Here is a 22,190-nt window from a genome sequence, read left to right as displayed (position 1 = left end):
ATAAAGATTTAGGGGCGGTTTCCCGGACAGGGATTAGACTAGTCCTAGACTAAAATAAATTTAAGAGCAATTTAAATGGAAAACAACCTTCATTGACATATCTTAAAATACATCAGGGCTCTTTGTTTTGCCTCAAACTGCACAAAAGAAAAGTTTTTAGTAAGGCATGTTTGTTAAAACTAGTTATATTTCCTAATTAAAGCTTCCTGGCTTAAGCTAATCCTTGTCCGGAAAACCACCCCAAAAGATCGTAATTTTGGGTAAACTTTTTTTTTAACTCAACAAGCCTGGAGAATCATTAATCTTGTTAAAAAGGGGTGGAGACAGTTTAATTGTTTGCTCTTGAAAAAGGCACATCTGCATTCAAACAAGTGTTCTGAAAATTTCAGAGTCTGTATTGCAATGGGGCTAGTGGCTTGGGAAAGTGTTGGATTTTTGCTGCTTCTAGCAGTTGGGTTATCTGTGGAACAGTGGTCAGGACAGCAAGGCCAGGATCCATTAAGATTCAAACAAAAGCCACCAGTTTTAGCAAATCAACAAGCCAAGAATCCATCACAATTCCAACAACAGCGACCAGTTTTGGCACATCAGCAAGCTCTTCAAAACCCTCAAGGTGCAGGTTCTTTTCAGCCTCAAAAACCTGGATTTGCACCTGGAATGCTAGATCCTGCCAGTACTCAGTCCAAGCAGCTAATGCAGGCTCCTGTTGCACCTTTGACCTGGCAGTTTCCCCACATGCCAGAAGAGCCCCAACAGCCAGCAGTACCTTTTCAGCTACGGATACCCAGCCCTCCTAATAGTGTAGCAGCACAATGTGCAGAGAACTTTGTGCATGTGGAGGTTAAAAAGGACTTCTATGGAAATGGCCACTTGGCAGATCCCTCATCCTTTAGTTTAGGAGGTTGTGCAGCTGTAGGGGAAGATCCTAATTCTCATGTTCTTATCTTTCAATACGAGCTCCACACATGTGGTAGTTCCTTGACGGTGAGTGGCTGCTTTTTAGTCTACTGACTGAATGTGGAGTTTGGTATCTGGTAAAGGCTTCATGATTGCTGCTTTCAGATGACTGCTGATGAGTTGGTGTACACCTTCACTCTACTCTACACTCCTGAGGCTCTTGTTGGAACTCCCATTGTGAGAGCTGATGCAGCTGCCGTTGCAATTCACTGTCACTATCCAAGGTAAGAATTGATCTTGCATGCATTAAGGCATTGTCCATTTAAACATGCTCCAGAATACTTTCTTTTGCTCTTTAGGTTGCATAATGTAAGCAGTGATGTGTTGATGCCTGCTGCAGTTCCTTTTGCTGCTACTATAGTTTCAGAGGAAGTGCTGGTGTTCTCCCTTAAGCTCATGACTGGTAATGATCTCTCGTTCTCTTCTGGTCTGGATCTAAAATGGGATTTGCCAATATGCTTTTCTTTGTAGATGATTGGATGTTTGAGAGGCCAGTCAACCAGTATTTTCTTGGCCAGTTCATGAACTTTGAAGCTTCTGTGAAGCAGTACAACCATGTTCCCCTGCGTGTTTTCATTGATGGCTGTGTGGCTACTGCAGTCCCTGATGTGAACTCTGTTCCAATATATTCCTTTATTGAGAACCATGGGTGAGTAGGGTTCCTTTTCTTTGTCAAATGCACAAGAGAAAAATGACCGTGTTTTTTCTTTAGGTGCCTGGTTGATGCCAAGCTTACAGGTTCTCCTTCACATTTCATGCACCGAGTTCAGAACAACAAGCTGCAGTTTCAGTTGGAGGCTTTCAAGTTCCAGCAAGCTGGTAACGGCTCGGTATGGTTTTTTTTTAATGAAATGGTAATTTAGTTTTTGTATCCTGAGAGAACAAGTTTAGTTTGACACAGGTTGTTTTATTTCTAGGTCTACATTACATGTGCTTTGAAGGCTGTCCTGGCTTCAACTCCTACAAATCCAGAGAGCAAAGCTTGCTCCTTTGCCAATGGGTATGTCCAGACTCGAGTGTACTCACAATTGCTTGTTTGTAATGAATAATACCTTCTCACCCTCTTTACAGATGGACTTCTGCAGATGAAAGCGATGACGTGTGCACGTGCTGTGACTCCATATGTGGCTCTACTAGGAAAGGAAGAGCAGTATCTGAATCTGGTGTGTAGTCTTGCAGCTCTTCAGGATCCCCATCCAAATGCAATTTAACTAGACACTTGCAATTTGTTTTTCCAGGTCTGGTTTCAGAAGGAAAGGCAACCATTGGCCCCATTGTGATCTCGGACTGAAGTAGTGGGTTGTAAAGAATGACTAATAAATCCTTGAAATGGACAATGACGTGTGTTTCTGTTAGCATGACCTGTGCTGGACAGATTCCTTTAATCATTTGCAAGCTAAATAAAGATTAATTTAACATTTGGCCTCTGGGGCATTCATAAACTATGATTGGCAAAGGAAGTCTTATGTGCAAGTAAATTTTTGTGAGGTCAAGTCACTGCTTTAAGCAAGTCGTATCTTTGCTCAAACGAGTCCCTGGTAAGTCCTACAAATGTTTGCTTTAACTCAACTATGCTGAATTTAACTAAATACAAAGGATGTACTTTGGGAGTTTTATTGCAACAAAAAATGGCGATGCGCATTTCCACTCAAAAGGTGATAACATGAGTTATGAGGTGCTGCATTCATATAAAAGCAATACTAGCCAGAGCTGCTAGCTTAACCCAATTCAGCAATATTTTATAATAAAAGGGTTTCATACACTCTAAAAAAGGCTGGGTATTTTGAAGGTGTTAAAACAGCCCAGCATGGGTTAAATTCCAACCAACGGGCTGCGCTTTTATTTAACTTAAATACAATTTAAACCTAAATTAGATCGCGCAAAGGCTTAGCCTCTTAACTTCAGCAAAGGCAGAAAATGGTTTTGTCTCGAGAAAGCGGTGACAGATGTTCATTATACTTCATTGATTTTAGACAACTTTCCTGTTTGTTAAACCTGACATAAGATGTTTTTGCTAGTCTTCCATAGAGTAGTATTTCATATGTCCAAAAAGTCTTTCGTTTTGTCAGATTTATAAAGAAAAGAACAGCCGTTCCGGTTTTTGGCGTAAAAGGACAAACACTTGAAGGAATGCGGTGGGCGAAGCTCAAGAGTTAAGAGTATGCGCAGCTTTGGATACTATTTTTGGATTTACAGCCGACGTAGATGTAGATCAAACTTTAATTTTTTTTTAAATAACCAGCCTTACATTATACATATGATCCAGAATCAGATACTTCGTAATGAACGAACAATAACAGCAACGATTACAGCAGGATATCTCTCAGGTAATTAATTCTTGTTTATCCACTGTTTTAATAAAGCAACATAATCCAGTTTTTAACTGCATTTGCCCTTTTTAAAAGGTGTAAATGTTTTAAATGCAGTACAAAGTGCTGCTGTTGGTGTTGTTTACATTACATGCACGTATGCGCTATTGCAAACAAAACACGTGAGATTTAGATTTTACTTGCGCCTGTGGTTGTGACTGCTAAACGGAGTCTTTCAAATTTTTGACTGCTCCAATAGTTGTAAAAAAGTGGAAAGTCTGGTGTCAAACTGAGCCTTGTTTGTAAAGCAGTCCTCTGCGAAATACAGCCAGGGAACAAAGTAATTTGCAATTACGTTGCTGTCCGGGAAAAACGGACTGCATCCACTGTTGTCTTAAGACATGAAAAGCTAAATAAGGTTTTCTTCTCCTTACATCCAAAAACACTATGTTCTCAAACTATCTTGCTAAAACAAAGTTGTCGCGTGCTGTGCAGTGATAGCCTACCGGGGACTTCTACTGGACGGACTAATGCTAATGCAAGTTCTCGCTCTCACTTGATGTGTAGGGCCAGTGTGCTTTTCTGGGATTAAAGGCCCATAAAAGGATACCCCCATTTGAAAAAAAACTTTCCAAAACTTGTAGGAAAAAGGAGGTGTGACTTTGGCTCAGACATACTCTGTTACAAGCTCAGCTGCTTTTTTGACACTTTGCTTATGTTTAGCATGAGGACTATAACTCTTAAACTGGGTTAATAAGTCAGAATGCATGAAATAGCATTCAACCACCCCTTTAATTGTAACCGCTGCTATTTTTTCATTTAAAGGTTTTATAAAGTTAATAGTCAGTTTCTTATGTCTCAAGTAAAATGTGTGGTCGACCCATAGTATGGCTGCCGTCCACTCCAGTTTTAGGCGAGCATTCGGGAACTTCCTTTAACACTTCCCCTTGGGGGAATCCCTATTGCCATTTTGAAGTGTCATCCACCTAAGTGGATAAGGGAAATTTATATGGACTGACCCTTGCTCCCTCTTGTTCACATATACACTTCAGGCCGCTCCGTATACCACAATGGAACATGATTGTGACGTCTTTCAGCAGCTTGCGCTTGCACAGATCAAATGATGGAGGGAGAAGTAGGTTACACCTGTAATTTAGGGCATTTCATTTGACCCACTTCATGTGTTCCGCCAGTACTGGGCACTTGTACAACGTAACAATGACGTACATCCAAGTGAATGAGACTTCGAGGGAAGATCGTAAAATTTGAACTGCCTTGCGTTTCAGTTCGTTTTTTACGACCTTCCCTCGCTAACTTCCCTCAGTCTCATTCACTCGGATGTACGTCATTGCTTACACGTTGTACGAGTGCCCACTACTGCTGGAACACTTGAAGAAGGTTCAAATGGATCGTCCTAAGCCCTTGATCACATTGAAAGTGGAGACCGCCCCCTCCATGTGCAAAACGTGAGTTGCTAAAGTGACGTCATAATCGTGATGCATTGTGGGATATGGAGCTGCCTGAAGTGTACATATGAGGTAGACTCGCTTCCTCAAAATCGAGGGAGCGAGGGTCTGTCCATACAAACTTTCCTCGTCCACTTGACAAAGTGGAACGCACTTCAAAATGCCGACAGGGATTCTCCCGAGGGGAAGTGTTTAGGGAAGTTTGCGAGTGCTGTCTAAAACTGGAGTGGAACGCACCCCTGGAAATGCAGCCCTCGTGTGCAACAGTATAGTACCACCTTCACCTTATTCTGAGCCAGGATAAGAGCACCACCTACTGCATAATAGTGGAAACATGGATTAAGACAAAATCTTGTTTTTGCTAGAAAACTCATCACTGGCGGGGAAGGAGTTAATTAATGGTTTCTTGTTTAATTTCAGCTTCCTCGGAAATTGTCATGACACAACTGATCATAAAAAACTCTTGAAAGTTTCGTTACATTATTAATATTACTTTTAGCATTCAATTCAGTACTGGGATAGTCAACTCTATTGCTAGCATAGACAGTACAAAAGTATGCATGCAGGTAAGAAAAACTGGAATATGGCAATTTACATATTTTAACCCAATGTTTCTCACCCAATATCAATTAAATCAAAAAGAAATAAATACAAATTAAAATGAACAAACAAAATCATGAATGAACAGAGGCACACAAATCAAGATCCACACATCAAAAATGCAAATAATATTGTGTGAGATGCATTCTCTTTGTATTATTTGAAATTTTCCTTTCATGCTTGACCTTTACAGCTTGACTAGGTTGCTCACACCCTGTCCATGTTCAGTCATGACTCTTAATGCTTAGTAGATAGCGCTCTCCCTCTTCTTGCCTGCTGTGTCACATGGTTAGGTTGCGCTGTTGCGGTGCGCTCAAAAACATATTTTTATTTTAAAAATATATTTATTTTGAATCAGTAACAAAAGGCTGAGTCAAGTCTCAAGTTATGAATGTTAAGCCAAAGTTGAGTATTTTATTTATATTTGTCAAGCAAGTCTCAAGTCCTAAAATTTGCGACTTAAGTCTGATTCGAGTCAAGTCATGTGATCTCTGATGAATGGTATTGGAGCTTGGTGGGCTCTTTTGGCAGAGCCGGCCCAAAGCATAAGCGATCTAAGCAATTGCTTAGGGCCCCCAAGCCACCAGGGGGCCCCCAAGAGCACACAAAATGACAGTTTGATATTTAATTTAATTATCATTAGTTTTTTTTATATGTATTATGTCAGCTGTGAACAATGATGATAATTATAAAAAGCAATATTAAAAATAAAAAAACACAAATATTATGTTAACTGGCTGGCTATAGGATGCTGGATCCAGGTGGGCGGGAATTCGAGTCAAGTGGTTTGGCAGAAAAAAATGCGCTGCTTAGTTGAGATGCACCCAGTCCCATAACTGCTATTTACAACATTTAGCCTAATAAATGTCACAAAAAATATATATATCCCTTCGGTGCAGAAAAAAGAAAGAAGAAATCAGAGCAAGAGAGAAAACAGCAAGATAAAAGTATGCTAACAAAATGTAAAATAATGTAAATGTTTACTGTTAACTTAAAGGGACACAAGGCAGCATTTTTATGTTAATAAATCATCTTCGTAAGTTGGTATATGGTTAAATGACTCATTACCGGACGAATGAAGTCTCTCTCGCCCGCCCTTACCGTCTGTAGGAAGAATACCCCACTTGCAACTTAGCTGTATCCGACCCGGTGTCCTTCAGTCTCACAAAGTCTCATATATCGCGAGAAGCAGTATCACTTTACAGCAAACAACACAGAGGCAGGCGAGCTAAACACGGCTAGCGATTGTTGCAAATGGCAGAGCCGGGGAAGAAGCATCGAAAACCCTTGATGGAAGGGAAACATAACTGGATTGGAAATAAGCTGATAAACTTGGTTCCGAGGGGGGAGGGACAACAGTTTGTTTTTATGACAGTGTGTTTGAAAGCATTTACTTTCAGACACTAGGGGGAGCTCGTAGAGAAATATTACGCAGACTTGCCTGGTTTCCCTTTAAACTAAACTAGGCTGTGTTAACAGCTAACGTTAGCTGGCTAGTTAATTATAGCCTAGCATATTGTCTTGTTTTAATAAGGTTCATCATGTTAGAAAAATGCATGAAGCTAGAATAAAAAATATATTTAAAAAATATTTTTTTTAAAAGCACAGGGCCTGTTCCTTCTTTTGATATATTACATGTTCAAATATGTATACAACAAAATATTGGGGGCCATTAAATTAGGTGAAAATTATCAAAAACATGGCTGGTGGCTGGCAACTTAAAAAATGCTGGCGGAAAAGAGTTAATATATTATTATACAGTCAATCAATCGTATTGGTGGCACCAAGGGGCCCCCAAATAAAATTCTGCTTAGGGCCCCATAAAGGCTTGGGTAGTTGAAATGACCCCCACCAATAAGGTTACGCATTTTACCAGAAAGCCATGATGTGAATTTTTAAAGTGATTTGGTTTCTTGTAAGTAATCATTGCGCACTGGTCATTAAATGAGAGATTAAATGCTTTGTATGTAACCTAATAAAACCTTTAGATTTGTCATCAGATCTGAAGCATGTTACACAGGTTATAATGTACTGTTCACCTCATGTTAGAAGTGTTACTTAATTGTGGGAGTAAGCTTAATGTGCTGTTAAAAATTAGCAATTGCTGGGTGAGTTTCCTTTGACTCTATGCTGATATTCTCCCAATGTTACTAGACGTGCCATCTTTGTGTGAATGTTAAATTATACCATATATAATGGCCTTTGAGAAATGCCACTGACTCTAGATACAGATGAGCAAATAACCAACATGCCCATAGTAAATCTGAGGAGTGTCTGACTTGGTGTACAAAATTATCCTTGCTTCCCAATTTGCATACTATCAGTACTAAGTAGTTGAAATGAGATTTAGTACATCCCATTCCTTTAAATTCAGTTAAATGCCTATACTTTCCATTAAACAGTGCACAGGCAAATTGGTATGCAGGCTAAAACTAAAAAGCTGATTATGATTGAACCTACACTGTAAAAATTCATTGTTGCACTTAAATGTTCAAGTTAAAACAATTTGAATTAAGTAATTTTTTCTCGTAATTGCTATATATTCTAAAATAGTCGTAATATAAGCCCATTCAGTTTAAATTTTTACCAACTCCTCTCTAGTCAAGAAAGTGGAAATTACTTATTCACGTTGTTTAAACTTAAACGCTGAAGTGCAAAAAGGATTTTTTTACAGTGTAGAACAAATATGACAGAGTTTGCTGTGACATTCAGTGTTTAGATTTATCAAAAAAATTGCTATAGCCTTTTCTAAAATGAGCCTATGAGTGATAAGTGATTTTCCTATTAAGTATTAAATCATGATTGAGGCGTGAACTTTGTAAAGCTGTTGCATACATTAACTTAATTTGATTATTTGAGTGGTGTTATAGTTGGGTAAGGTTCAAATATGATATGATGTGATTTGAAATGAATCAAATATCAAAGTAATATCATAAATTAAAATGTTATATCTTCACACAAAACTTTTTTATTGGTGTACAAATTATATAGACTAACTCAGTTCTTCAAAGGATTTTGGTCTGGCCCACATACTTATCCATAATGAAACCTCTTAACCCTGGTTCCACAGAAAAGGGCTGTTTCTTAATGTCAAGGATACTTCCTTGGCAGGACTGGTCTTTCTGAAGTCACTTCCGTCAGAGGCTAGGCGAGGCTCCTCTTTAAAATTTGGAGAACACTTAAATGGAACAGGCTAGCATTGCATCATTACCTCAGTTAAAAGGTGTGCTTTCGGCATTGCATGAATAGAATTGTGGGTGATTTGAGAGCGCGAAGAGCATGATGGATACACATATGCATCCTTTCCTGTATATGGGATATTTTTTGAAGGAAGGACTCAGTCCTTGGTTGCAATTCTGAGGATCCTTGGAAAAATTCTTCAACGGATGTCGATAACGTAGGATCCTCAAAATTCTGGCTCCCGAGGATCCTTCCTTGACATTGAGAAACAGCCAAGGTTTAAGGCTAATCCTAGACTAAAACACATCTGAACTTTCTCAACTGGAAATGAATTGCACTGACAGATCTTAAAATATGACAGTGCCATTGATTTGTCTCAAGATTCACACCAATAAAGTCTTTTCCCAAGGCATGTTTATAAAAGATGCTTAAACATCTTAATTTAATTAAGCTCTAGTCCTGGCTTAAGCTAAGCCTTGTCTGTGAAACGAGAAATGTTTTGTTTTGCTCAAATTAGATTGCAAAAAATGTTACACCTCCAACTCAGCAACTTTTTTTTGTCCTGATCCGTGGCTACACATTGCCATATTGTAAGACAGGAGTGGGGAACCCTGGGTCCTGGAGGGCCACTGTCCTGCAGAGTTTACTTCCAACCCCAATCAAACACACCTGCATTTCATTTCCAAGTGATCCTGAAGACTTTCAAGATTTTTCAGGTGTGTTTAATTAGGGTTGGAAGCAAACTCCGCAGGACAGCGGCCCTCCAGGACCAGGGCTCCCCACCCCTGTTAACATTAAGTTTCCCGGACAGGATTTATCCTAATCCCAGACTAAAATGCATGTTTCTGCTGCCTTAATTTAAGAAAATCTTGATGTACCTTATTTCAGTGCCATTGTTTTGTCCTAAGAGGCACACCAGTATTGTTTTTTGTAAGGTATGTTTGTAACCACTATGGGGCGGTTTCCCGGACAGGGATTAGACTAGTCCTAGACTAAAATAAATGTAAGGGCTGTCCAAACTCAAAACAACTTGCACTAACATATCTTAAAATACATCAGTGCCCTTTGTTTTGCCTCAAAATGCACATAGGTAATGTTTTTAGTAAGGTTTGTTTGTTAAAACTAGTTATATTTCACAATTAAACTCAGGCCTAGTCCTGGCTTAAGCTAATCCCTGTCCGTGAAACCGCCCCTATAATGTCTTAATATGTCTAGTCCTGGAATAATCTAAATCCTGTCTGAAAAACTGCCCCAAGGGGCGGCTTCCTGGACAGGGATTAGACTAGTCCTAGACTAAATTAAATGTAAGAGCTCTCCAAACTAAAAAACTTATTTTGCTATAAACTGCACACAAGTAATGTTTATAGTAAGGCATGTTTGTTAAAACTTGTTATATTTCTTAATTAAACTTAGGCCTAGTGCTGGTTTAAGATAATCCCTGTCCGGGAAACCACCCCTAAGTGTTTGAATTGTGCCACTGCACAGATGGAAATGACATCAAATTACTGTGAGAGTGATTCAAAAGCACTTTGCTTTCTTTGTACTTTGATGTTACAGGCCAGTCAGTCTGCACAGCACTGACTAAACTCAAGCACACCCATGTCAAATACCTCCACATAATGTCATTGCTATAGAAACCAATGCAGCTATTCCGGAAAACCATGAAGTGCTACAGGACACACAAATCGGATCTGAACAGTTGTGATACACAGTCTTTCACCAACTTTGTTTCTTGGTTTATTGATGTATCAGATGTAACATGTAATACTACCATAAACGTTCAAAAATGCATTGATGTTGATAACCACCTGGTGCAGTATGACCTATTTTGAGGTATTTTGATGGCAATCATTGGTCCTTTTTGGAGCATGACTCAACAAGCCTGGAGAATCATTAATCTTTGTTAAAAGGGGGTGGAGCCAGTTTAATTGTTTGCTCTTGAAAAAGGCACAGCGGCATTCAGACAAGTGTTCTGAGAATATCAAAATTTGTATTGCAATGGGGCTGGTGGCTTGGGAAAGTGTTGGATTTTTGCTGCTCCTAGTAGTTGAATTGTCTGTGGAACAGTGGTCAGGACAGCAAGGCCAGGATCCAATAAGATTCAAACAGCGACCAGTTTTGACACCTCAGCAATCTCTTCAAAACCTACAAGCAGGTGGTTCTTTTCAGCCTCAAAAACCTGGAATGCTAGATCCTGCCAGTACTCAGTCCAAGCAGCTAATGCAGGCTCCTGTAGCACCTTTGACCTGGAAGTTTCCCCACATGCCAGAAGAGCCCCAACAGCCAGCAGTACCTTTTCAGCTACGGATACCCAGCCCTCCTGATAGTGTAGCAGCACAATGTGCAGAGAACTTTGTGCATGTGGAGGTTAAAAAGGACTTCTATGGAAATGGCCACTTGGCAGAGCCCTCATCCTTTAGTTTAGGAGGCTGTGCAGCTGTAGGGGAAGATCCTAATTCTCATGTTCTTATCTTTCAATACGAGCTCCACACATGTGGTAGTTCTTTGACGGTGAGTGAATGCTTTTTAGTCTACTGAATGAATATGAAGTTTGGTATCTGGTAATGGTTTCATGATTGCTGTTTTCAGATGACTGCTGATGAGTTGGTGTACACCTTCACTCTACTCTACACTCCTGGGGCTCTAGTTGGAACTCCCATTGTGAGAGCTGATGCAGCTGCCGTTGCAATTCACTGTCACTATCCAAGGTAAGACTTGATCTTGCAGTCATTTAAGCATTGTTCATTTAAACATGCTCCAGATTACTTTCTTTTGCTCTTTAGGTTGCATAATGTAAGCAGTGACGTGTTGATGCCTGCTGCAGTTCCTTTTGCTGCTACCATAGTTTCAGAGGAAGTGCTGGTGTTCTCCCTTAAGCTCATGACTGGTAATGATCTCTTGTTCTGTTCTGGTCTGGATCAAAAATGGAATTTGCCAATATGCTTTTCTTTGTAGATGATTGGATGTTTGAGAGGCCAGTCAACCAGTATTTTCTTGGCCAGTTCATGAACTTTGAAGCTTCTGTGAAGCAGTACAACCATGTTCCTCTGCGTGTTTTCATTGATGGCTGTGTGGCTACTGCAGTCCCTGATGTGAACTCTGTTCCAAGATATTCCTTTATTGAGAACCATGGGTGGGTAGGGTTCCTTTTCTTTGTGTCAAATGCACAAGAGAAGGATGACCGTGTTTCCTCTTTAGGTGTCTGGTTGATGCCAAGCTTACAGGCTCTCCTTCCCATTTCATGCACCGAGTTCTGAATGACAAGCTGCAGTTTCAGTTGGAGGCTTTCAAGTTCCAGCAAGCTGGTAACAGCTCGGTATGAGTGTTTTTAAATGAACTTGTAATTTACTTTCTGTATCCTAAGAGCTAGTTTAATACAAGCTGTTTTATTTCTAGGTCTACATTACATGTGCTTTGAAGGCTGTCCTGGCTTCAACTCCTACAAATCCGGAGAGCAAAGCTTGTTCCTTTGCCAATGGGTATGTCCAGACTTGAGTGTCCACTCAATTGCTTGTTTGTAATGAATAATACCTTCACCCTCTTTACAGATGGACATCTGCAGATGAAAGTGACGATGTCTGCACATGCTGTGACTCCATATGTGGCTCTACTAGGAAAGGAAGAGCAGTATCTGATTCTGGTAAGCATGCAGTCTTCCAGCTCTTCAGGATCCCTTCCAAATGCATTTTTAACTAGACACTTGCAATTTGTCTTTCCAGGCCTAGTTTCAGAAGGAAAGGCAACAATTGGCCCCATTGCGATCTCAGACTGAAGTAGTGGGTTGTATGGATTGACCAATAAAGCCTTGAAATGGACACTGACTTGTGTTTCTTTTAGCATGACCTGTGCTACACATGCACCGATTCCTTTTATATTTATTTAGCTTGTGAATAATTAATACATTTTGCCTCAGGGGCAGTAGTAAATCATGGTTGGCAGAGGAAATCCCATATGTTCAAGTCCATTTTTGTGATTGAAGTCACTGTATTGTTAAGCAAGTCATACAAACGTTTGCTTTAACTTAACTATGGTAGATTTAACAATATAATGTACCATGTAGTTTTATGTGCAACAAAAATGGCACTGCAATTCTACTCGAAAGGTGACATGCAGCTGAGTTATGAGGTGACTATTACTATAAAAGCAATGATAGCATCCAGAGCTGCTAATTTAACCCATTTCAGCGATCGTAGACTAAAATAAAAGGGTTTCATACACTGAAAATAACCCAGCCTTTGAGTGTTACAGCCCAGCATGCGTTAAATTACAACCAACAGGCTAAGCCTTCTAATTTTACTTTGCTGGATAAACGTTCAGTAAATAAAGTCTGCCCAGATTCTGACGCAAGCAATGATCAACACTTATCTATCCCAGCTGTCCCATAATGCCAAGGGAAAGCAAATCAATCGTCATATCAACTGGACAACAGCCAATTGGGTGATTTCGATACACAGGGCTGTTCCTCAGCACCCTGACTTCACGCAGAATTGCCACAGCTGTGTTGAGATGGCAGTAAATATGTGATAGTTTGTCAGAAGATACATTTTAATTTCACTTCATATTCAGTCCAGTTTCATATGGTATTCGCTTCTGTATGTTTTCACTTGTGATGGTTGTATTAATGTTTCCTGTTGTTTTAAGTAAATAAACACGTGTCATTGCTTCACTAAAAATTTATATATTCAAGCCTGCATTTGTCTAGTTTGTATTCAAGCACAGATGTCATCTGACAACACATCACAGTCTGCTTGTTTTACTTTTGTCCACTAAAAAAATAATGTATAATATTGTGCATAACTTTTGGGGTGGGCTAGCAATGTTATTCTGGGGTATGATATCTTAGAGATCTTAATTATTTTTCTGAGTATAAAACTTCTCTAAATGTGATAATTTTGAGCAGCTGCCTGACCTCTTCTTTGTCCAGACATTTCAACCATTGCAAACATTGACAGAGACCGTACAAGGTAGAGTTGTCAAGTTACTGATGCAATCAGGTGTTTGTGCACCTGTCCCTCATACAAATGCATACGTTTTCATGCCTGTTAGGTTTGTTTGAGTTCATGCACCGCTGCAAGAACCAACAGGCGGATGACATCAAAGTACCATGAGAACGATTCCAGAAGTCATACAGAGAAGTCTGATTTTGAGCCGCTCGCGCAGTATTGTGATGCCGTCCTTCTGACGGTTCTTGTGGTTCCGCATAAACTCAAACAAGTCTACTACGTAATAGGTCACATGATAACATCAACATGGCGGATCTTGTCCATACTAACGCGAATGTATGTACTGTCTTAGGCTATATCCACACGAAGCCGCTGCATTCCCTATCCGATCATTTTTTTTCCTTGCTCTAAAAAAATAATCCGTAAAGACGAAACCACTGAAACCGACTGAAAGCGGTGTAGTATATATGCTGGACCAGTATGGGGCGCTGTAATTCTGCCACAGATATACACTATACACGGAGAAGAAGACTTTGAGCATGCGCATAACCAACGTATGGTGTTGTCCATTATCGCCTGTTGCTCACCACAATTGCATAGAAGCAATAGATTTTGCTGTAATAAAGCTAGTAGGCTTTAGTAGCTTCTGTAGCACGAACACAATCACGTAGTCAGCCGTTATTGTTGTTGCTGTTACATGTGACGCTTCCGACACGTGATGTGATGACGTTTTCGCTTCACAAAATATACGGATTAGCTGTACAGACGAAACCGTAAGGATGTCGGTTTCAGATTTATCCACTTTAGGACCCGGTTTCAAAAAATAGCGGATTCAGTCTCCCAAAACGCCGGATCCGTGTGGATGAAACGCCAATACGATAACAAATTTATACGTATGCAGTGATACGCGTCTCCGTGTGGACAGCCCCTTGGCGCTCATTAAATTCAGTACCTACTCAGTAAGTATGCAGTTTCGGATTGAGCATGTGTGTGGATCAGGATAGTACCTTTACCTGATTCTGAGCCAGGATAAGAGCACCACCTTCTGCATAATAGTGGAAACATGGATTGAGACAAAATCTTGTCTTTGCTAGAAAACTCATCAATGATTATCCTTTAAATGCACTTAAATGTCTATACTTCCCATTAAACAGTATACATGGAAATTGGGATGCAGGCTAAAAATACAAAGCTGATTGTGATTTAACCTTCACTGTAAAAATTGCACTTAAATAGTCACATTTAAACAACTTGATTTAAGTAATTTAAACTTTTTTGACTAGAAGTTGCTATAAATTTGTAATTTAAGCCCATTCAATTTTAATTTATACCAACTTCTCTCTAGTCAAGTAAGTAGAAATTACTTTCATGAGTTTAAACTGAAACGTTGAAGTGCAACAAGGATTTTTTTTACAGTGTAGGACAAATATGACACAGCCTGTGACAGTCAGTGTTCAGTTGCATCTAAAAAAAATTGCTATAGCCTTTTCTAGAATAAACCTATTGAAAGTGATTTTCCTATTAAGTATTAAATCACGATTGAGGCGTGAACTTTGCGAAACTGCTGCATATACAAACTTAATTTGATTATATGAGTGGTGTTATAGTTGGATAAGGTTCAAATATGATGTATATTTAAAAGTGATCAAAATGTTATCTTTTTACACAAAACTTTTTATTGGTGTGCAATTGTACAAATTATATATACTAACTCAGTTCTTGAAAGGATTTTGGTCTGGCCCACATACTTACCCATAGTGAAAGACCTCTTACCCCTGGTTTCACAGACAAGTTTTAAGGCTAATCCTAGACTAAAACACATCTGAGCTTTTTCAACTGGAAATAACTGGCACTGACAGATCTTAAAATATGCCAGTGCCATTGACTTGTCTCAAGATACACACCAGTAACGTCTTTCCCAAGGCATGTTTTAAATAGATGCTTAAACATCTTTATTTAATTAAGCTTTAGTCCTGGCTTAAGCTAAGCCTTGTCTGTGAAACAAGAAATGTTTTGTTTTGCTTGAATTAGAGTTTGTTTTGAGTTTGTAACTACTTAAATGTATTCATATAAATAATGTCTAGTCTGATTAGACTAATTTAGACTAGACTAAATTAAACGTAAGAGCTAACAAAACTGAAACTAACTTGCACTGACGAAACTTTAAATACATCAGTGCCCTTTCTTTTGCCTCAAATTAGCTCTAGTCCTGGCTTAAGCTAAGCCTTGTCTTTGAAACAAGAAATGTTTTGTTTTTCTCGAATTAGACGGCAAAAAATGTAGCCTAGAAAATAACACCTCCAACTCAACGCTTCATTGTCTTGATCCGTGGCTACACATTGCCATATTGTAAGACAACATTAAGGGGCGGTTTCCCGGAGAGGATTTATCCTAATCCCACAATAAAATGCATGTTTTGCTGTCTTAATTTAACAAAATCTTGATGTATCTTAACATATATCAGTGCCATTGTTTTGTGCCAAGATGCACACCAGTATTGTTTTTTTGTAAGGTATGTTTGTAAAACTTCTTAAATGACCTTATATTAATAACCCTGTCTGGGAAACGGCCCCATAATGTTTGAACATATAAAGCTGAGTGAAGACCTTGGGCCAGAAAGGTGGTTAAGTGAAAACTCTGAGTTTGTTAACCCTGAAATGAGGGAAACTCTGAATTTTCTGTTTCAAAAAGGGAGGTAGGTTTAACCTGAGACAGCGGGGTAAGTCAAGCCTGTTTCAGAAGGAGAGGTAACTTATACTCAGAGTCTGTTTCCGGGGTAACTTACTCTGTGAACCTAACCTGGTCGGGAGCAGGTTTTATCCTGTAAACTCTGAGTTTCTTGTGGTCTCCTCCCCTTTTTTAAAGGAGTAGCGGTGTTTAATCTTGTTAGTTGCTTTAGTACATTGATTCATTGCGCACATTTTTATTATGTACACTGTAAAAATTTTTTGCTGTCTTTAAGTTAATTAAATTGCCAGTGCAAACAATTTTAACTTACTTTATATTTTTATATATTACACTAAACTTTCAACTAAAAAATTAAAACAGTAAATTGAAATGACTTGTAAAGCTAATATGATATACTTAGGTGCATAGATGATCATGTTGCATTCATTTGTAGAAAGTTAGATTTATGTCGCGAGAGGATTTTGAGACCCAGAGTGTTTTTTTGTCATATCAACTTACATTTATGTGAGCGAAATTATTATTTTTTGCAGTCATTTTAGATATATAAATATCCTTATATGACTAATATCACTCTGTGGTGCTCTTACATCTAAACAGTTGCCTTGACATTTCTTACAGATCCACTCGTCATTATCGCTGGTTTAGTGGGCAGTGCTGTATGCAGTAGTTAGGGCAGACGTACCGTCAGCGATCGGAGTTCGAATCCCGGCTCGGTGAATTTTTGTTTTATTCATGACAAACATTTGTAAAGTTCGTAGCCTTATATGACAAAGTATTATGCTTAATTTCATTTTTAGCTGAGCTGCTGTCATTTTGTCCATGGGAATGCATCTGCATGTAAATGAATATAATAATGTACAGTTTATTTACTTCGGATATTTTAACTGTGATGAAAAATTAAATCTACGCATTTACTAGAGTAGCAATTTACAAAAACAACTCTTTTCTTTAAAATACATGCTCGTAGTTGCTGTACACTTGCAGTAACACTTTCAGTTTTAGTAGTAAAAATGATTAAGACCTCTTTGTCACGTGCTGTTGCCATGGTAAATCGTAATATCTGAGCTCCATTGATGATGGCTTTTCATTGTGGCTGTGCACGCGCTTAAAGCCCGGGATACACTGCACGATTATTGGCTGTACCAGACGAAAGATTGCCATCGTGAAACTATTGTCGCGATTTCTTTGATCGTGGCTCTCCATCGGTGGTCCTATGTCGTACAGTGAGAGAAGTTCAAAGACGGCCGTTTTTCCGGTCTTGCGTCCAAAGATAGCCTACGATAGTTTTCTGACAGTGTCAGAAATTCGGCATGATCACCGCACAGTTTGTTTGCTACTACGACCTGCGCGCCGGTATTTGTTTACCACGAGCGCATGCGGGTGACGTTGCGCAATGTGTGACGCTGCCGCCGAAGCTTCCGTGTCAACTTCGTACAGTCTACATGCTCTCATACCCGAGTATCCCTCGTACCCGAGTTTAAACGATACATGTCGCACAGTGTGATAAGGTAATGATCTTATAGGAAGGCAGAAATCGTGCAGTGTATTCCGGGCTTAACTCAAAGTCAACCTACTCAGAGTCGATTGAACTAACTCAGATCAGCTGTTCTGTAACCGAAAACTCAGAGTTTACTATCTCACAGTAAGTCAACTGAGAGTTCAAGTTTTAATTCAGAGTTGGGTGAACCTCCTTCTTGAAATGGCCCCTTACCTTTTGGGTAAACTTTTTTTAACTCAACAAGCCTGGATAATCATTAATTATTAATTATAAGTGGGTGGAGCCAGTTTAATTGTTTGCTCTTGAAAAAGACACAGCAGTGTTCAAACAAGTGATCTGAGGATATCAGAGTTTGTATTGCAATGGGGCTGGTGGTTTGGGAAAGTGTTGGATTTTTGCTGCTCCTTGCAGTTGAGTTGTCTGTAGAACAGTGGTCAGGACAGCAAGGCCAGGATCCATTAAAATTCCAACAGCCACCAGTTTTGGCACATCAGCAAGCTCTTAAAAACCCACAAGGAGCCGGTTCTTTTCGGCCTCAAAAACCTGCATTTGCACCTGGTATGCTAGATCCTGCCAGTACTCAGTCCAAGCAGCTAATGCAGGCTCCTGTAGCACCTTTGACCTGGAAGTTTCCCCACATGCCAGAAGAGCCCCAACAGCCAGCAGTACCTTTTCAGCTACGGATACCCAGCCCTCCTGATAGTGTAGCAGCACAATGTGCAGAGAACTTTGTGCATGTGGAGGTTAAAAAGGACTTCTATGGAAATGGCCACTTGGCAGATCCCTCATCCTTTAGTTTAGGAGGTTGTGCAGCTGTAGGGTAAGATCCTAATTCTCATGTTCTTATCTTTCAATACGAGCTCCACACATGTGGGAGTTCTTTGATGGTAAGTGGTTGCTTTTCAGTCTACTGACTGAATGTGGAGTTTGGTATCTAGTAATGGTTTCATGATTGCTGCTTTCAGATGACTGCTGATGAGTTTGTGTACACCTTCACTCTACTCTACACTCCTGGGGCTTTAGTTGGAACTCCCATTGTGAGAGCTGATGCAGCTGCCGTTGCAATTCACTGTCACTATCCAAGGGAAGACTTGATATTGCAGTCATTAAGACATTGTCCATTTTAAAAAGACTTCAGACTACTTTCTTTTGCTCTTTAGGTTGCATAATGTAAGCAGTGACGTGTTGATGCCTGCTGCAGTTCCTTTTGCTGCTACTATAGTTTCTGAGGAAGTGCTGGTGTTCTCCCTTAAGCTCATGACTGGTAATGATCTCTCGTTTTATTCGGGTCTGGATTTAAAATGGGATTTGCCAATATGCTTTTCTTTGCAGATGATTGGATGTTTGAGAGGCCAGTCAACCAGTATTTTTTTGGCCAGTTCATGAACTTTGAAGCTTCTGTGAAGCAGTACAACCATGTTCCTCTGCGTGTTTTCATTGATGGCTGTGTGGCTACTGCAGTCCCTGATGTGAACTCCGTTCCAAGATATTCCTTTATTGAGAACCATGGGTGAGTAGGTTTCTCTTCTTCGTGTCAAATGCACAAGAGAAGGATAACCGCGTTTCCTCTTTAGGTGTCTGGTTGATGCCAAGCTTACAGGCTCTCCTTCCCATTTCATGCACCGAGTTCTGAATGACAGGCTGCAGTTTCAGTTGGAGGCTTTCAAGTTCCAGCAAGCTGGTAACAGCTCGGTATGAGTGTTTTTAAATGAAATTGTAATTTACTTTCTGTATCCTGAGAACTAGTTTAATACAAGCTGTTTTATTTCTAGGTCTACATTACATGTGCTTTGAAGGCTGTCCTGGCTTCAACTCCTACAAATCCGGAGAGCAAAGCTTGCTCCTTTGCCAATGGGTATGTCCAGACTCGAGTGTCCACTCAATTGCTTGTTTGTAATGAATAATACCTTCACCCTCTTTACAGATGGACTTCTGCAGATGAAAGTGATGACGTGTGCACATGCTGTGACTCCGTATGTGGCTCGACTAGGAAAGGAAGAGCAGTATCTGGATCTGGTAAGTGCACAGTCTTGCAGCTCTTTAGGATCCCCTTTCAAATGCCTTTTAACGAGACACTTGCAATTTGTCTTTCCAGGCCTGGTTTCAGAAGGAAAGGCAACTATTGGCCCCATTGTGATCACAGACTGAAGTAGTGGGTTGTAATGGATGACCAATAAAACCTTGAAATGGACACGTTTTCTTTCACTTAAGTTTTTATTTATATTTATTTAGCTTGCAAATGATTAATATTTGGCATCTGGGGCACTAGTAAACTCTGATTGGCAGAGGGAGTCCCATATGTGCAAGTCAATTTTCTGAGTGAAGTCCCTGCTTTAAGCAAGTCATACAAATGTTTGATTTAGGCCTAGTCCACACGGACACGGGTATATTTATAACCGGAGTTTTCCCTAAAAAAAACCCCATCCACACATGCTCGGTTTAAATTAAATATCCATCCAAACGATAAAGCAAAAGCACGCTATCAAGCGCTGTCAAGAGCATGCCACACCAGCTGGCGGGGATATAACCCAAATTGTGTTCCGCAATATAGTGAGATAACTGAGCATCTATCTGTATACATGTTAGAAGCCCTGTTAGCACGGTTATTATTAGCAAGATATGTCCGCCGTTGCACAGAATCATCAACAAAGCAGTCAGCGGCGCACAATCTGGACGTCAAACACAGTGGATAACGGCGCACACTCTGACGTCGCAAGGCAAAACCCCAGGTTTTACTCTCTACACGACACCACTGTAACCGGGGTTTCTTTAAAAAGCTCACCCTGGCCGGGGTTTTCAAATATGCTCGGTTTCAGTGCCCTGATACTGCGGTTTCGTGTGGACGAACGGCTGAACTGCGTGAAAAAACTCACGGTTATATAAAATACCCTTGTCCGTGTGGACTAGGCCTTAACTCAACTATGGGAGATTTGACTATATATAAATGATGTATTTTTGGGTGTTTTATTTACAACAAAAAATGGCCCTATGCCTTTCTACTTAAAAGATGACCATGTACAGCAGAGTTGTTTACTACTGTAGTAGCCAGAGCTGCTAGTTTAACCCAATTCAGAAATAGTAGATAAAAGGACTTTACAAATTCTAAAAAAGGCTGGGTTATTTTCTGTTACAACCGCCAGCATGGGTTGCATTACAACCAACGGCCTGGGCTTTTTCTATTTAATACAATGTAATTTTAGATCAAGCAAAGGGTTAGACTCTTAAAGGACAAGTTGGGTATTTTACACTTAAAGCCCTGTTTTCAGATTGTTTATGATGAAATAGAACAGTTTTGACTGAAATAGCGACATATGCGGCTGCCCCGAGAATTTTTGGGTTGATCGTTGTCCCACCTCTACAATTGGTGTATAGGTGCACAGGAACAATCCTTCCTAAAATGCATTAAACCTTTGTTTACAAAGACGTGAAACTCACCGAGTGGTCAGGGATGTTCACTGATATGCTCACACAAAAATCGCTGCAAAAGACGCATTTCAATTTAGAGCAGAAGAGAGCGAGAGCACGACACCCAATATCAATTAAATCAATCAAATCAACAATAAATACAAACTAAAATGAACAAACAAAATCATGAATGAACAGAGACATATCAAGATCCATACATCAAAAATGCAAATAATATTGTCTGAGATGCGTTGTCTTTGTATTATTAGAATTTTTCCATTCCTGCATGTCCTCTACAGCAGTGTTCCCAAACTTTTTAGCCCAAGTACCCTCACAGCCCTATCAGTAAGGCTTAAGTACCCCTTAATCGAAACTAAACCCAAGTTGGGTTTTAAAGACAAATAATTAATTAATTGTAAACATTAAAATTTTCTTGATTGCTTTGGCTCATTTCTTGAAACAGAAATTACATTTTCAAAACAACATAAACAAACCTCCAAACCACTTGGCAATTGTTCTCAACAAAATTTAACTTCTCATTAATTTCATCAAATTGCAAATGTCTAAGTACATGTCTCAATTTCTCAGTACATCTTTGCACTTTATTAAGTAGCGGTAGCCTACATCTAGCACAGTTTCCAAAGGGAATAGATCTTGTTGATCTAAACTGATTGTTGATTCTCAGTCTAATGGTTGAGAACGTGTCAGCGTCGTTTCATTGTATAAGTCATCACATGCACAATAGTCTGTTCAATTGTCAAAATTAGTCAAGAACATAATACCATGAATAGCATATATGAATCCTTTGAACATTTGATCAATTTATCACAGCAATTGACAATCAGGTGAAACTAAAACTTGACTAACTGAGAAGTTTTCGCTTTTGTAGAGAATAATGGCATTGGAAGGAAACATCATCATGTTTGTGGATGAAGCTGGCTTCGACCTGGCCAAGGGCTGAAGACGTGGCCATAATATTATAAACGGTGGATGTCCCAGGCCAGTGAGGGGGCAATATAACTAGGTGTGCTGCCATATCTGAGAATAATGTGGCCACTCACATTCCCAATCTTGGCCCATACATACACAGAAGCTCCTCATCGTCTTGGACTGCCTTCATTTAGATTTGATCCCTAAAAATGAG

At 39.7% G+C, this 22,190-nt stretch overlaps 1 protein-coding gene across 4 annotated transcripts; it reads left to right on the top strand.

Annotated features, from left to right (window-relative positions):
• Positions 1 to 402: 402 nt before the first annotated feature.
• On the top strand, positions 403 to 19,832 carry LOC141350459 (zona pellucida sperm-binding protein 3-like). 4 transcript variants are annotated; one of them, XM_073855604.1, is made up of 9 exons: positions 403 to 640; positions 10,692 to 11,023; positions 11,102 to 11,220; positions 11,296 to 11,399; positions 11,468 to 11,645; positions 11,711 to 11,828; positions 11,909 to 11,991; positions 12,061 to 12,152; positions 12,232 to 12,327. In XM_073855604.1, the coding sequence occupies exons 1-9, from the start codon at positions 403 to 405 to the stop codon at positions 12,282 to 12,284; spliced, it is 1,317 nt and encodes a 438-aa protein (XP_073711705.1). In that variant the 3' UTR covers positions 12,285 to 12,327. The 4 variants fall into 4 exon arrangements, with proteins under 4 accessions (XP_073711705.1, XP_073711704.1, XP_073711703.1 ...); XM_073855603.1 differs by lacking the exons at positions 10,692 to 11,023; positions 11,102 to 11,220; positions 11,296 to 11,399; ... (3 more) ...; positions 12,061 to 12,152; positions 12,232 to 12,327 and adding exons at positions 1,063 to 1,181; positions 1,257 to 1,360; positions 1,429 to 1,606; ... (2 more) ...; positions 19,566 to 19,657; positions 19,737 to 19,832 and having other exon boundaries at positions 403 to 984; XM_073855602.1 differs by lacking the exons at positions 10,692 to 11,023; positions 11,102 to 11,220; positions 11,296 to 11,399; ... (3 more) ...; positions 12,061 to 12,152; positions 12,232 to 12,327 and adding exons at positions 1,063 to 1,181; positions 1,257 to 1,360; positions 1,429 to 1,606; ... (2 more) ...; positions 2,029 to 2,120; positions 19,737 to 19,832 and having other exon boundaries at positions 403 to 984.
• The last annotated feature ends 2,358 nt before the right edge of the window (positions 19,833 to 22,190 follow it).

Source organism: Misgurnus anguillicaudatus, chromosome 18 (assembly GCF_027580225.2).
Source record: "Misgurnus anguillicaudatus chromosome 18, ASM2758022v2, whole genome shotgun sequence".
Taxonomy (NCBI): Eukaryota; Metazoa; Chordata; class Actinopteri; order Cypriniformes; family Cobitidae; genus Misgurnus; species Misgurnus anguillicaudatus.
Note: the sequence above shows the minus strand (reverse complement) of the source record. Positions and strands in the feature narration are given on the sequence as shown.